The 17,110-nt window shown below is 35.9% G+C and overlaps 1 protein-coding gene across 4 annotated transcripts in view; it reads left to right on the forward strand.

Moving 5' to 3' along the window:
- The window catches only part of igf2bp2a (insulin-like growth factor 2 mRNA binding protein 2a), a 53,058-nt gene that overhangs the window by 21,867 nt on the left and 14,081 nt on the right, over positions 1-17,110 (forward strand). For all 4 annotated transcript variants that reach the window (XM_059499803.1, XM_059499804.1, XM_059499806.1 and 1 more), the window contains exons 3-6: positions 10,958-11,006; positions 12,226-12,277; positions 15,315-15,378; positions 15,812-16,099. In XM_059499803.1, coding sequence (XP_059355786.1) covers positions 10,958-11,006; positions 12,226-12,277; positions 15,315-15,378; positions 15,812-16,099 — 453 coding nt within the window. The remainder of the gene's footprint in view (positions 1-10,957; positions 11,007-12,225; positions 12,278-15,314; positions 15,379-15,811; positions 16,100-17,110) is intronic.

Here is a 17,110-nt window from a genome sequence, read left to right on the forward strand (position 1 = left end):
ATGGAGATCCACATCCCTTTAATGTATGTGTGGTGTGTGTGTGTGTGTATATATAATATATATATATAATTGGATTGATTTAACTTTATTTAATTAGTTACAGTGATCGGGCCATCCCTAATTTAAATGGTGTGATTTGTCCAATCTGAAACAGAGAATCATTAATTCAAAGTATGTTAAATGCTTGAACATAATAAAATACTTTGACTAGACCAGTAGTTTACAACCTTGTACCCAGACCCCTACCCCACATGTTAAATTGATATTAAATGCAACCCTGAATGAATAAAGGCCTTCTGTAGCCAGTGCATGTGTTTTCATAAGATAAATATCCATATTTCAAACGTAATAAACATATCTGGAAGCCGTTCCAGCAGATGATGCAGCACCTATGTGATATAAAAACTAGATATGCTAGTTTTGTGAGTTTGTGTAAAGGAGCAAAGGAAGCAAAGTTCCTTACTTTAGCAAAGTAAAACCAGTCTCCTCTCCTCAGTTTATTTCTTTGCAAATCCTCGGTTTTTGCTTCTAACTCGTGACGGCGTTTTGTTTTGTTTTCTCTCTGCATTCGTCACTATCATGCAATGCCTGCGTACCACATCATTCGACGTAACGGCTGCTGTGTATGACAGATAGATGAAGTGAGAAAAAGTCATTTTATTTGATGACTTGTGAACTGTTCAATTGCAACACCCGCTGACGGCAATGATAGAGCTTGGAATGGCCAGGACAGTTTTTAATATAACTCTGACTGGATTCGTCTGAACGAAGAAAGTCATATAAACATAGGATGCATCAAGTGTAAGTAAAACACAAGCTAATTTTCATTTTTGGTTGAACCAACCCAAGTACTAAAGATTTCTAAACAGCTGCATAAACCTTTCCTGCATGAACTGAGTTTAGGAGTTCATGAGTGGCTCCTAAGAGCTTGACTGTCTGACTGCTGGTTTGAGTGAGTGAATATTGACAGCAGCAGAGGGCCTCTCAGGAAACTGTTGCCTCCATTTACCCACGAGGAGCATCTGCCTCACGCAGGATCTCAGCCATGCAGGTGAAAACACTGCATTCAATTAACCTTCGCTCTGAGAGTGAGCCACAGCAAATGAGAAAGAGATGGAGAGGGTTAGATGGTGTTGCCCCCCCAATGGTCTTTTTATAGGAATGTCTAAGGCACAGAATAAAGGGCAGTATAGATCAGAATAGTTAGGAAGGTTTCTGCAGTGATCGATAAACGTCATTGTCACAGGTCACATTCATCACATTGAATGTTTTTGGTGTCATTTGAGCACGTTGTATAAAACATTGCCTTACTCTGTGATGTTTATTTGGCAGGAGTTCTCTCTCCTTACACTCTGTGGTAAATGTAAATCTGAGTACATGGGTACATTTATTCCGATCTGAGAAATTAAATATAAATTGTTTTTCATACTTTAGAGATGACTGGATTTTTGAGCCAACTTTTCAAAATAGATGTTGCTTCTCCAAAAAAATTGTGCACTCAATGAGTTTATTCTTGAAATGCATGGCATAATCTTTTTCTTCTGTTGCTGTTAGAAAGGTACACAGTGTTCTAGTGACACTTGGACAGTTCCGAGTTTTAGTTCCTGTCATGAGAAATTCTGTAGTGACTTCAGGAAACACTGAAAGCTCAGTCAGTTGTAACAGAGGGGAGGAAGTCATTTGTGTTTATCTCAAGGCAGACAAAACATTTGTGCTAAAGTACTCGCAGCCCCATCTTCAGCAACTTATCTGACTAGAAGAGTGACCCTCTGTTGAGGTGTTAACCTCAGCTGATTGCACTCTGAATGCTTGTTGTATTATACTATTACTGCAGAATTTTAAGCCACAGAGCCCATATTTAAATATAAAATAATTAAAAATATTATAAATTCTGTAAAATATAATATGCTAAATATTTTTTTGTAGTCATCATTAAATGACTAAAAACTTTTTTTTAATGTTTTTGAAAGTCTCTTACTGTATGTTCTTATGCTGTTGTATTTGACCAGAAATGCATACATTAAAATCAGTATTCTTTGATGAATAGAAAGTTCAAAAGAACTGTTTATATGAAAAAAAATGTATATATATTGTTACATTATAAAAATCTTCACTGTCACTTTTGCTTATTACATTCTTGCTGAAGAAAAGTATGTTTCTTAAAAAAAAAAAAAAAAAAAACTTTCCAATGGTAGAGAAACATAAAACTATCTATAGAATAAACTGACTGTGACCAGTCTTTAGAAAGCAAATTTTATACACTTTCACTTATGTTCTTCCTGACTCTCAAGAACTGCAGGTCAACATTCTTCCCATCTTTTCTATGTGCTCCTACGAATCGGTAAAAATCTCAAGAACACCAGCACATTTTTATAGGGGTTCCTGAAACTGAGGGGATCCCATTGTGATTTTTAAAGTTCATATGAATCCGAAACTATTAAACTATTTATGTAATTCTTTTTAAAGCAGCTGCTTATATTTACAGCCCAAGTACAAGACATTTGAAGTAGGGCTGCATTTCATGCATCTGAGGAGGGAGCAAACGTTCCTGAAACTGCCAACTTAGCTCTTCTTCTTTGAGTCTTTATGAGGCCACACTGTGGGATGTATAGGACAGACATGGAACATTGGCCGTCTGTGGCTTGTGAGCTGCCGCCTGGTGTCAGTTCTGCACACCCTTATGAGTGTGTGAGTGTATGTGTCCTGCGACCCATATGGAGTGGAGACACTATGTCTCATCTTTGCATGAGTGCATTTTTTGTTCCTGTGGATGTTACCCATCATAATGTCTGCTCCTCCCATGAGACTAATATGGATTTAGATTCAAAGATGCAACAATAAATGGTAGGGCTGGATATTGACAATTTTTCCCAATTTTATTCAAAACTCTTGAGTTAATCCATTTGGATATCAGGTATAATACAGGTCCAAAAAATTTTAAGGAAAAAAAGTGTCTAAACAAAAGTTGTGAAGTAGACAAGGAAACCCTGCCAGTTTTAAGGGCCAGATTTACTAACAGCTTTTGGTAGCACAAACCATATTTTGGCATTAAAACAATACTGTCAGGATTTAATAAAGATGCGCAGTAAAGAATTGGCACTGAAAAGGCATGGACAGAGTTATTTTTGTGCCTGAACTTATAGAATATTCATTTGTAGGAGTTCCCCTTTCAGACACAAAATTTATGGGTGGAAAGTTTTAAAATGAATCACTCAATGGGATTTACTCGCATTGGCATTGGTACTCGCATCAATGCTTTTGCACTCATCAAATTACTGGTAAACTATGCTAATTTGCACTGCACTTGGTATATTTTGTTGGTCGATATGTAAATGAGATGTTGTGTCTGTGTTCTTTAATTTGTTTAATTTGTCAGTAAATCACCTGCAGAAATTTCCTCACCCATCAGCGCTGTTTTGGAATTAGCTCTCACGCTAATTTGCCGTTTAGTAAATCTGGCCTTAAAGGTTCAAATTAACAACAGAGTATAAACTATTAAAAACAATTATTTATGTTTTAAAACATAAAATATGAGTTGTATACATCTGATTTGCACATAAGACAGTTTATATCAACTTTTTAAAAATGTGATTGTGTCTATATTCTGTCAGTGGCCGATATAAAAACTTGATTTCATGACGGATTTAAACATACATTAAATAAGACATCATTAAAAAGTTAAGTAAAAATATTATGAATGGCATGGTTTATATTTAGCAAAATATTGTATTTTTCTAGCTTACTGTTGATCTGTAGCATGAGGATTAAAGATGATTATTGGTACCAAAGATCTTTATTTTATGTACACTAATGGCACTTTTCCACTGCATGGTACGGCATGGTACGGCTCGGTAGGGTTCACTTTTGGGGGGTTTTCCACTGGGTACAGTACCTGGAACCTGGTACTTTTTTTAGTACCACCTCGGTTGAGGTTCCAAATGAACAGTATTGTTACCAAAATGTGATGTGTCAAATCTGCTGATCACTGATTGGCCAGAGAGAATCGTCACTGCCTGTGTCACTAACTTTGCTACACAAACACAACTGCTAGATTTAAATCAGAACAGCCAGCGAAGGATCCGCTAACCGTGCTGAGCGGAGCCATGCCGTGCTGAGTCGTACCACGCAGTGGAAAAGCGCCATGATGTTCAAATTGGAGGGGTTAATGGGAGCCTCCTAACCAGCCAAACCTTGGCCCTTCTTAGAAGCATGTAGTATTTAAGCTTCAGTGTAGATGTCTCAGGAGCAGACGGAGTTCATGCTGATCGAGAACCTTTTTAATTCATCACAACAAGACATGCAAACCAACTGTTAGTCGCTTTTTGATTGCTGATCTGTTCTCATTTCCTGTGCATGGATCCAGATCAGTCCACTTCCTTTCTTTGTGTCCACAGAGGATTAGAGAGCAGTGAGGTTCACCTCTTTCTCATCCTCCAATGAGGAAAGGCAGAAGGCTTGTTTTCTGTCGGCACACGTGTGATGCCCAGTAAGCCGCCCCTGCTCACGTGCCTGCGTTGTGGCCGGGTGATTTATGTATGGTGAATAACATTTCGTCTGGCTGACAGGGATGATCAGATGGTGGTCGTTAGCAGGTCTGAGAGGTCCTGGCCCAAGGTGAATGGTCCTTTTCTGACCCGTCTGCTGCACGGCGAACGTTCCTTCGCACCATCCGCGTGGATGTGAGGATCTGTATGCTAGAGTGTGCGCCGACTTGGTTTTCTAGCTTGCTCGCTGCAGCTGGCTGCTGTAAATATTAGCTTTTCAAATGAACGTGGCCACCCTCAGATATTCAAAGGCAGAAATTGAGAAGCATGTTTTTTTATTTAGTTGTCTGGCACCCTTTCTAAACCAGCAGCAGACAGCTTGGTTGTTCGTTCAACAAACATATGGTAAGCAGTGCATTCAGCCTGCATCTTCTAGTGCTGGTGGTTTTGGACTGGGGTGAAGGGGACTGTGAGACTGGTTTCAAAAGGCATTGGGTTTGCTCCATTACACATAAATATAAACAAATACTCACTGAAGAGATTCGAAAATAACAAACTAATAAACCTACCCCCTCCTGATGGCACATCATAAATTGATCCTAAGAGATCCAGAATCTGCTTCAGTGTTTGTGTGTTCATTTGAGTTCATTTATGACATTATTTATATGTGTGAGTGGGACAAATACAAAATTCAAGTTTTGCTTCTCTGTGCATGTGTTTCTGTGTGATTTTTCTGTGTGACTTTTTTAATGATTATTTTATGGATGTAAAAATTGTGACCATTACCAGTGGATAATATTATGTTCATTGTATTGGCAGATAAATGGGTTGAAAATCTGTACTATATAAAAAAAAAAGGAAAAACATACCTAAAATTGGTCAGAGCTTACAGAGTTTTTATTTGGTATATATGAATAAGTTTTAAATGTATAGCAGATATTAAAATATTAAAAAAATACATTTGTTATTACAGTTTGTAATTATTATAATTTTTTGGTCATCTATGTACTAATTTAAAGCTTATTTTGTTTGTAATCATATGCAACAATATTAAAATTCTGGTTAATATTTTCTGATAACCAGTAAAAAGCCTTTATTTGTCTAAATAAATGAAAAGCGAAGCACTAAAACATACTATCAATTTTATTTAAATGATATGAATTATGACATTATAATGTGAAGTACGAATGAATATGCATATTTTTTTTCACAAAAGTAAATGTTATGATTGCATATGGGCAAATGACCATACATTTACATAACTTCTCCATGATACTGATTAATTGAAAATAAATTTCTCAAATTAGCCAAATAAGCAATTTAGTACAATTATTTCATTTTTTGACCTTTTTTTTTCAACACATAATTTATGGGGAACATGAAGGAAAAAATAACCCAAAAATGTTGGCAAATGAGGAAACAAGATCAAGAATGCAATGATGCAAGCTTGACTCAAAATTGTGTTGCCCATGCAAGCACCATCATGCAGGTGATGTAGCATATGCACCAGGCCACATCTCAGACAACGTGGACAGCTTAAGGTCCTTATATGCATGTCATTTAAGAATGTCAAGAAAGGCAGAGGTTTACCAGGATCCTCCTGTGATGTGCAGGGCGTGTGCGTCTGAGCCTGTGCACATCCAGGAAGGGCTCAGTAATCCAGTGCTGCCACAGGCATGCTGAAAATGAGGAGCTCCTGAAGAGTTGTGGAGAGCACTGTCACTTTTTCCACCCCAGCAGGGTGGAGGAGAGATGGAGAGATGGAGGAGGAGAAGAGAAGGAAAGAACATGGATGGTTATGGTGGTTAGAGGGAGAGAGTGAGCAGACAGAGAAAAGAAGCTGTTCACTTGTTGTGTCGTCGGCACTTGGACCTCAACACAAGGCATGATGGAGAAACAAACCGCTTCTTTCCTCTGATTCAGTGATCCAGCCTTCACCAGTTTTATACAAGGGGAGACCACTGACAATAAAAATAAAAGGTTCCACTTTATATTAAGTGGCCTTAACTACCATGCATTGCACTTACATATGTGACCCTGGACCACAAAACCAGTCTTAAGTTGCTAGGGTATATTTTGAGCAATAGCCAAAAAAACATTGTATGGGTCAAAATTTTTCTTTAGATTTTTCTTTTATGCCAAAAATCTTTAGGATATTAAGTAAAAATCATGTTCCATGAAGATATTTAGTAAATTTCCTACCCTAAATATATCAAAACATATTTTTTGATTAGTAATATGTAGTGTTGTCACGGTACCAAAATTTCAGTATTCGGTACCGATACCAGTGAAAATCCACGGTTCTCGGTACCAATTTCGGTACCAAAGCAAAACACAAAAATATGCTAATTAAAAAAATACCTTTTTAGCACTAAAAATAAAACCAATGCCATTCTTTATACTTATTTACAATTGTGTTTAAAGTTTTTCTACAAGTTATATAATTATGAAAAACAGTAAACAATTTTCACCCAAATTTAATTTGTCTTTTAATTTATGAAATTTAAACACATTTTATTTTTGGTAAATAAAGGGGATTTGTTATTAAAATTAAAACATGGAAGAAATATTGTGATTTATTTATTGTGATTAGTTTACATATAGCGTGTCGATTCAGCGTGGTAAGACTCGCTCTCTCTCTATTTGCATGTTTGAGAAACAGCGCTATCAGTAAAGCGACGGTGAGTCGTGTGCCTTTACAAAGAGTTTACAGAGCATCAAATACAGGTGCACTGTGCTCAGATGCTGAAATTAATGCAAGCGACATGCGCTTCAGTCTATGTAGTAAACAAACCCGCACGTCTCAGCCATTCATTAATTCACACAGAGACGTGCAGAACACGGATTCATATTTCAAACAACTTTTGCGGCTTAACATTTACAGATACTGGTCCATATGGAGATTTGATTTGATTAATTTATGCTAACTTTGACAAATTCCACGACTGTCCATATTAAAATGTAAGTTTCATTCACTGATCTTGATTTTTCATGGCCGATTCCGATACCGATTTTTTTACAAGCAAACTGGCCGATTCCGATACCGATTTCCGTTTTTTATCTTTTAAGCAACAAACAAGAAAGAAGGAAAGTGTGCATAAACAAGATATTTGGTATTTAATAGGCCAAACTTGCTTTTGGCTATTGAAAACAATAACTGTAACCATCTGAAATTAACACAAGTACTGCACAATAAGTAGCCTACATTCAATACAAACATAGATGGTACAGACATCAGCATTTAGCTTTTGTTTTTGAATTGGGTTGAAACTACATTGAACTGGCCTTAAATTAAAAGATTAACTGTAACCATGTGAAATTAAAGGCAACAACTGCATAGTTCTATAATCCAAACAACACAATCAACACACATTCAATAACATGTTTCTTAATCAGCATTCAGTATTTTAGTTTTTAAATTTGGTTTTAAATAAAAAAAAAGGTCTTTAACCAGTGAGACTAAATAAAAGTATGCTATATGAATACATTTTCCAAAATGTTAAAATCAAATAATGTTGGTGCGAATAAAACAAAGATTCAAATTGTTTCATTCATCCAATTAAAAAAAAAATTAGGGTAATGATTCACATCTATATTTTTTTACTTGAGCTAATGAACAATAAATAACTTATTGTCTCAAGTAAACAAATATAGATGTGAATCATTACCCTAAAATGTTTTAATTGGATGAATGAAACTTTTTGTCAGTGTGCTACAGCAGGTGATTTTTAAATCAAATCAAGTCTATGTAATTTTAAGGTAAAATAAAAATAATCATCCTAATGCAGAACTGACGTTTATTTCTGGCTTTTCAAACGTGTATGCAAGTTCTCATCCAACACGTGAGAAGTTGAGCTGAACTTCTCTTCACGGTCTACGCGTGTTCAGGGCGTGGACCGGTACAGTATATGCTCGTGCAGCTTCAGTGCGCAGGAAAGGCTCTTATTTGTGCGCCAGTACACCAATGGCTGATCACTTCCTGCTATCTGTGCCTCAGACATCAAACTCTGCATTTCCAGTACTGATCGGCTGCCTGTGTCCTGTGCACAGATTTTGAAATACTTCCACACAAATGACATAGTGAACGATTACAATGTAGTCAGTGCACGCGAGTGCACTTCCGGAAAAATCGGCCGATTGCCGATCGCGTATTTTAAGCGAAAACCGGCCAGTTCCGATTTATGGCCGGTCAACCGGTGCATCCCTACTTTTTGTGAGATTCTTTGATCACTAGAAAGCATTTATTTGAAATATAAATCTTTTGTAACATTATAAATGTGCTTACTATAATGTTTGATCAATTTCATGCATCCTTGCTGAATCAAATATTATTAATAAAATGATACTGACCTAAACTTTTGAATTGTATCATACAAATGGTTTGTAAAAATATTATCTAAATTAGTAGAACAGAAACAAATACATTTTGTAACATTCAATTCATTAAAATACAGTGTCTGCAAGGAAAAGCTGTTTATTTGTAGACTGAGATAATAGCTTGGCTGGAGTAACACTACAGGTGCATCAGAACTACAAAGGACATGCCTGTCAACTCAAGTTGTGTCACAACCAGCTGTAATGGACTTCTCCACTGCAGACAGCATCATTGATTATAATATGAGCAATTTAGTTTATCAAGTGAAGCCGATCTGTCCGCTGTAGATGTGGTGTTACAGTTGAACCTCTAATTGGAGGGTCAGGATGAAGAGCTGGAGGCTTCAGCTAGCTGAACCGCCATGCTCAAATGGGATATCCCAAATTGCCCCTTCTCAACAGGCTTAAAAGGATTGACAGTTTGCTGACCACAGCATTAGCCGAAGCTGAAGAGCTGGGTTCAGGCTTGAGGAAGTGTCACGGTTTACAGAGCCGTGTGAGTGCTCGAATCCATGTAGAGTGTGCTGGGCAGAGGGTGAGAAAATGCAGGCATCATTTCAGTGTATTCACTTCAGTCTGAAAGAATGAGTTTAATCTCTTCCTGTCCGGGACTGTGAAAAATAATGATTGGCGCATCTTTGTAAGGCTCTTGCGTGCACTGTTATCGTCTGTTTACTCTGCATTCGTCTTGCTCTTATCAAAGTCTACCTGCAGAAGAGCCCTAATGAATGGAGAGTGAAAGTGTCTCTGAAGATCTGGTTCTCCCTCTCTCTTCCTGTCTTTAAATCTCTTCCTCTGGCCAGCTCGGTTCCACTTATTTTAATGTAGTTGTTAACAGCTTGCGGTGGAGCGGTTTGTGTGGCTTTGGTGTCAGTACGCTCACAGGCTGGTGGGTAGCGTCGGACCCGACGAATGAAGGATCGCAGACACAGTCAAATTCCTCTGGTGCAAATTAGTGAATGAGACCTGCTTTCTCTTTACTACTCCACTTCTTTCTCTCTCGCTCTCTCTCTCCTGAGCTTGTGTCATTGGACGGTTGCCCACAGTGAACACGATGAGCTTGTGATTGGTTTAAAGGATTTGAGCAAATTTTAGAATGGTGCAGAAAGACTTTGGACTTCATTGGCAGCAAGGCAATGGATTTATCAAAATACTGTACAATAACCATATTAAAAATGCTCCAACATGGGCAAGTTTAAACTTTTTTTTTTAATTGTTGGCTTAATTATGTCGAAATTGGAAGCTGATAATAATTTTTTTTTTTCCATTTCATACAGAATACATTGTTTTTGTTATCCATTAGATTTAGAAATACCTTAACAATAGAGTTATCGATAATGTATTTTTCCATTGTGTAAAAGTAATAGTGTAAAATCTCATATGCACACAAATATTTAATATAAAAAATGTTGTGAAGACGGAGTTGGCTAATGCATATTATATCATGATATTTGATATCATATTTTTCAATATGTGTATATTCGCTCTGCGATAGTTTATACAAAGTAATTTTTTGTTCAGTCAGAGGAACCAGCATTTTAGCCTAAATATAAAAATAATACAAGGCATGTTTTTCACACGTTTAACATAAAAATGAACAATATTTTCATACTTTCATAATAATAATTTCAACAATATATTTTTATATACTGTATATCAATATCACAAAACGTAGCAATATAACAGCAGTATTTTTTATTTTTTTGCTAAAACATTTGAAAATATAAAAGATGTTATGCTGGACTATAGTGTTTTCAGAGTCATTGATTGAGTGATTAGAATTGGTTCACTTAATATTTTTTTTCTGTCTTAGTTAATGATTTGCGAGATGACACAGTCTTTGATAGTTTCAAGGGAAAAGCATTTAGAAATCATCACCATGTTCACAATATTCCAAGAATGAGGTTATGGTTTCTCATGTCAGAACAAGTGGATAACTCAAGTTATAGTTTTGTCCCACTGTTTCTTTAGTTTCTGTTGGATCTGATCTAGAGGCAGCCTGTATGTTTTCACGCTGTAGCACCTATGTTGAATACCGCTGTGTATCTCCCTTTCACTTTCTTTTTTGTCTCACTGTCACTTTCTTTCTGTGTCCACAGGAGTCGGAAGATTCAGATCCGGAACATTCCTCCTGATCTCCAGTGGGAGGTGAGTGTGTAACGGCTCGGGCAGAGAGAACTGTGTGTGTGTGTGTGGTCAAGACTCTGTCTGTGTCCTCTGGGCTGCTGCACTTCTTTCTTTAACTCACACTAGATTAAGGAAGCTCCACCCATACACACAAGTACACTGGAGAGAGTTCAGCCCTGGTGACCCGATTGTAAATCCTGATGACATCATCACAGTGAGCCCTGGCTCATATGAGCAATTAGTACTCACACAAGTGGCTGATCTGGTGACATTTGCACACCAGTTTTGAATCTGAGCATGAACAGGTCATGTTTTGTGTGATGAGAGCTACACTACTGTTCAAAAGTTTGGGGTCAGTAAGATTTTTTTTAATTAAAGAAACATTTGTAGCAAGGAAGCATTTGATTTTTCAAAAATGACAGTAAAAAACTAGTGTTACACAAGATTACGATCTCAAATAAATGCTGTTCTTTTGAATACATCAAATAATTACGTGAGAAAAAACAAATTTTAAGCAGCATATTAACTGTTTTCAACATTGATAATAGTACGAAAGTTTCTTGAGCACCTAATTAGCCTATTAGAATTATTTCTGTAAGTCTGGCATAATGGCTGCTGAAATTCAGCTTTACCTTCAAATTGATTTAAATAATAAATGCTTGGTAACACTTTAGAATGGGGAACACTTATTCACTATGCCTTTTCCCTCAATAAATTCCTAATTTGCTGCTTATTATTAGTCAGTAATGTAGTTGTTAAGTTTAGGTATTGGGTTGGATTAGGGATGTAGAATAAGGTCATGTAGAATAAGGCATTAATATGTGCTGAATTAGTACTAATAAACGGCTAATATTCTAGTAGTATGCATGCTAATAAGCAACTAGGGAAGAGACCCTTAAATAAAGTGTTATCAAATGTTTTAAATAGAAAACATCATTTAAAATTGCAATTTTTTACAGTATCACACTTTTACTGCATTTTCAATCAAATAAATGAGATATAATAGACTTCCACCAAACTTTTAAACCATAGTGCATGTATACATTGTGTTAAACAGAAAAAGAATAGCACACAGGGTTTGATCTTTGGCATAATGGTGAGTATAATGATGGCATTTTCATTTCGGGGTGAACTATTCATTTTATTTTCCATATCCTATTTTTTGGTATTCAATCTAAAAACAGTTAATGAGATGTTTTGCTGTTTGTGTTTGTAACTGATTTTTCTCTTCTCATTGCAGGTTTTTGACAGCCTATTAGCACAGTATGGTACTGTAGAAAATGTGGAACAAGGTAAATGAGTTGCTAGAGTCTAAAGTAATTATACTTACATGTATAGTATACTAAGTTTTTTTTCTGTTTGCATAGTTGACAAGCAGTGCTAAATTACATCAAAAAAATTTCAAATACTTTTGTAATCAACATGTTTGCAGCTTGTATCAGGTGGATGGTAAATCAAATTCATATTTACAGTATAAGTGAATTGCTTATTTATGAACCCATTAAGATTGTTTTCTGTTGGGGACTTTGCCTTACAGCACATGTGCTGATGTAGTGTGGATGAGTCTAAATTGCTAACAGACTGTGGACTACAGAGACAATGAGTGCATTTAGATCACACATTATCCAAGCTTAAATCACTTCAACACATGCTGCCAGTGGAGACGTCTCAGTTTTGATGCTCTTTAATTGTCTTTGCCAAATGAGAGAGCGCGTGAGAGGGAGGCACACAGGCAGGGCACCTGCGACTGAGTGTGAATGAGAGGAAGTCACAGACAGAGGGATAAACTCTGCTCTGGCTGACATGAGCAGTGTGTGGATTGAAGTGAGTCGTGAAGTGGCGAGGCTCCAGTTGTAACGTGTGTAGGGAGGTAGGCGCCTGCAGTCTCTTTCTCACTCACAGCTGAGACAGGTATGAGACAGGTATACCTGGTATTAACTACTACTACTACTACTGCGACTACTTGAGATTTGATAGAAGGCTCTCTGATTTAGTGACTAAAAATAATTTTATCTGTGTGTTAAATTAATGTTGTTACAGTGGTGCTTGACATGACCAATCAATGTATGTTGATATCAGACACAACAAACAGCTGTTCATAATCCAGACAAAGACACGCTCATTTTAGGAAACATGTTAGTAATAATCAGAATGTGCACGAGTCAACAATAAAGGAATACGTTTCAGAAATTTTGTTTAAAACACATATGCAGAGTTTAACTCCCAGAGGAAGGCATGTAGCCGAAACGCGTTGGAGTTTTTTAGAAGGTTAATGTGACCAAGCCATAACAATAAAGGCTTTTACTTTTGTAATTGAGAGTGCCTTGGAGTTCCTTTTTGATTTTTGACATATGCAGAGTTCCTAGAAATGTACTATTTCGATTTATGTTGGTTTCATATAGTTTTGAAAACTTTTTTTTTTGCGATTTCCAAGACAAGTTTACTTTTAAGTGTTTAATTTAAAACTGTTATGTGGTTTAACAATCAATTAAAAATCTTGTTCTAACACCTTGAATATATGTGAGATTTAACTATACTGCTTTTGTTCATTAATTTTTTATTTGAATTACCAGTTCTGGGGTAATTCAGCTTAATTAACTTTGATAAAAAAATTATTATTGGATAATTTGTCATAATAATAATAATAATAAGCAGTGAAACATTTTTTTAATTTAAAAAGTTTCTTGAAAGTTTCAATTAACTTTTTTTTCATCATATTAAGACACATTTTTAACTCTTTAACATTAAAATATATAATGAATTTAAGTTGTGAAATGATCAATGATGTTAAAAACATCCTAGCTATCCCAGCTATTGTATGTATGAATTGCATTGAAAGTTAATAGATCCAGACATATTGCATAAAACATTTGCAAATAAGCTCTGTTTCTATCCATTGAGTCAAAGACAACAAAATCGTCACTTTCTGATAAAATGGGACTATAAATCACTAAGAAAAGTAGGAGAAGCCACTGAATATAGTAATTTTCATTTATAATAAATTACTTGCACCTCAGAGCTAGTAGACGAAACAAAGTAATGCAGTCATTCCTTTCGGAGGTAGATGCCTGCTGTTTGGGAACGCAGTTCTGGGAGGCAATTATACAGAAATACTTTGATGACAGACTTTGCTAAGGCATTTCAAAAATGGCCATAACAACATTTCTAATGCTATGGAACGAGATTGGTTTACTGCATTTAGTTAGTGAAGTTATCCCATCCCACAGCGCTAAGTCACACTTTTTGTGTTTGTACGTTTCCATCTCCCATTATTTGCATTAATCCATTTTGCACAAGTAAAAAACAACCTCAATCGGAGCGTCAACACTTTTTTTGCAAATTAAAGGATTTTTATTAAAAATTTAGTGCTTCCATCACTCGTTTCTGATGTGATATATCAGAATGCACATAAAAACAGGCTGATGGAAACAGGTTATTGTCTCAAAAACAGAATTCCCAATCCAGTCTGAATGAATGAAATCAAAGACTATAGTAATAATTATAATTCCAGCATCATTTATAAAACAAATCTTTTACAAATAGTGTTTTTGTATTACTTGCGTGCTGCATCTTATGAAATAAATATGATTGTCTCGGCATGATGTAAGGGCATTGCTACTTCTCGTCGTTCTTTCTCAGCACTTTCTCAGTGATGTGTCTTCTTTGGTGACACTCATTGGTTCTGAGATTGATCACTAGAGCTGTCTTACAGCAAGGCTTTGTGGTTCTCTTCATGTGTGAAGCTCTGGATTTCTGCCCAGCCATCCCACTCAACTTCCACTGTTCTTCCAGACAGACTGTCTGGTCCTCTAGACACACAACTTCATTTAATCAATAAAAAGGCAGGCTCTCCTCTTAAAAATGCCATGCACATGCACATTGTCTCTGCAGTGGCTTCTGTCTGTAATTATTCAAATGAACCAAGAGGAATTCTTGTAATGTGGAACAACCTTCATTTAGCCCCATTTCACACTCTTCAGAGAGTGTAATACAGCGTGCTATTGTTAGCTGTTGGATGCGTATAGCTGCATGAACTCTTCAAGTGGAGGTCTTTCCCTAATTGTGTACGTGTTTAGATGATACAGATGGCTTTGATCTACAGACGTCAGGGTTGTTTTGTGCTTGTCCTCTGAAGTACACATCTGGTCATGGCACAGTAATCCTTAGTTTATATGCAGACACTGAGACACACAAGTGGCTCTTCACAGCACTAGTGTAAAACTGTTATTCACATAATATAGAAGCATTTCACATCTATGAATATGATTGAGCTCCCTTTTTCTAACTCATAAATTCTCCTCTCTCTGAATGTTTTTTTTTTTTTTGCAGTTAATACTGATACAGAAACAGCAGTGGTGAATGTGACATATTCAACAAAAGAAGAGGCTAAAATGTAAGAATCTTAAAAATAAACTTAAAAATAAACTTAATATAAAAAAGCTTAGTCAAAATATTGTAAATACTATAATAGTAAATAAATAATATTAATATAACAAGTGGCATAAAATGTAATACTTTTACTTAAATATGTAAAAAAAAGTAACTACAAGTATGTAATTGCATTACAAAATTGTATCCCAAAATATTTCAATAAATCAGTCCCATTATAGTAAATATATATATATATATATATATATAAATAAATTCTTCATCGTAATGCTTTTCTACAGAAGCTCTAATGATTGGCGTATTTTTTTACTGCCACTGGTTATACACCTGCATGCTGCCCTGCCTTATTTTTTGATTTGCAAAATAGCAGTACAAAACAAACCATCTGTACACTTTCATTGCATTCTACTGATAATCGTCCCACTCTGTGTCTTCAGAGCTGTTGAGAAGTTAACAGGGCAGACCTTTGAGGATTACTCCTTTAAAGTATCTTATATTTTGGATATGGATGCTGCTCCGCCTCTGCCTGCGACCCGGAATCGTCGGGGTGGAAGGACACCACGGGAACAGGACTCCCAGCCTGGGACCTCTGCAGGCTCCCTGGGGCCCCGACAGAAGCAGCCAGACTTCCCCCTGCGCATGCTGGTGCCCACGCAGTTTGTGGGAGCCATCATTGGCAAGGAGGGGCTCACCATCAAAAACATCACCAAACAGACACAGTCTAAGTGAGTGAGAGAGTGAGATCCTTAAGTGTATGGAAGAGACATCTGTGGTTAATAAGATTCAGAAGAATTCTTCCAGTGCAATGGAGTTAATATCAGTACAACATCTATTTTTATAATGGTCACAATTTATTTTAAGGTCTAATTCTCGCTATTAACAAACCATTAACTACGACTTTTGCCTCAATACATTACTAAACCAATTTTCTGCTTATTAATGGTAAGCAAGGTAGTTGTTAAGTTTAGGTATTGGGTAGGATTAGAGATGGAGAATATGGTCATGCAGAATATGTGCTTCATAAGTACTAACAAATAGCCAGTTTGTTAATGATAGGCATGCTAATAAGCAACTAGTTAATAGTGAGAACCTATATTGTAACAGTGAGTGTTACCAATTTAATTAATTGCATAATAAATGTATTAATTACAAATGTGATATACACTACCATTCAAAACTTTGGGCTTGGTAAGATTTTTTTGGAAACATTTACAAGAATGTTTCACTTGTTAACTACATTATTTAAGATGAACTAACAATGAGCATTACTTCTGCAGAATTTACCTTAGTTTTGAAGCTGAACTTTTACAAATACAGCTTTGAAGATCAAAAGTTGTATCTCTTAATAGTAAAGTTGATACAGTGTGAACTAACATTAACAAAGGTTAATAAATTCTGTAAAAATATATTGCTCACTGCTGGTTCATTCGTTTATTTATTAACTGATGTTAACCAATTTGATCTTAGGTTTTACAGTTGTTTATGTTTTTTTTTGTCTTTGAAAGAGGCTGCAATAAAAAAAAATACAATAACAACAATAATGTTGCCAAATATTACATTACATTACATTACATTACATACATAACATTTATTTTAAAATGTAAAAATTTATTCTGCTGAATACTCTTAACTAAATTTGATCATTATATCAGTCTTCAGTGTCACGTGATTAGACACAAGAACCATTAGTTATTATTGTCAATATTGAAATTAGTTGTGCTACTGCTTAATATTTT

The sequence above is a fragment of the Carassius carassius genome, chromosome 19 (genome assembly GCF_963082965.1).
Source record: "Carassius carassius chromosome 19, fCarCar2.1, whole genome shotgun sequence".
NCBI lineage: Eukaryota > Metazoa > Chordata > Actinopteri > Cypriniformes > Cyprinidae > Carassius > Carassius carassius.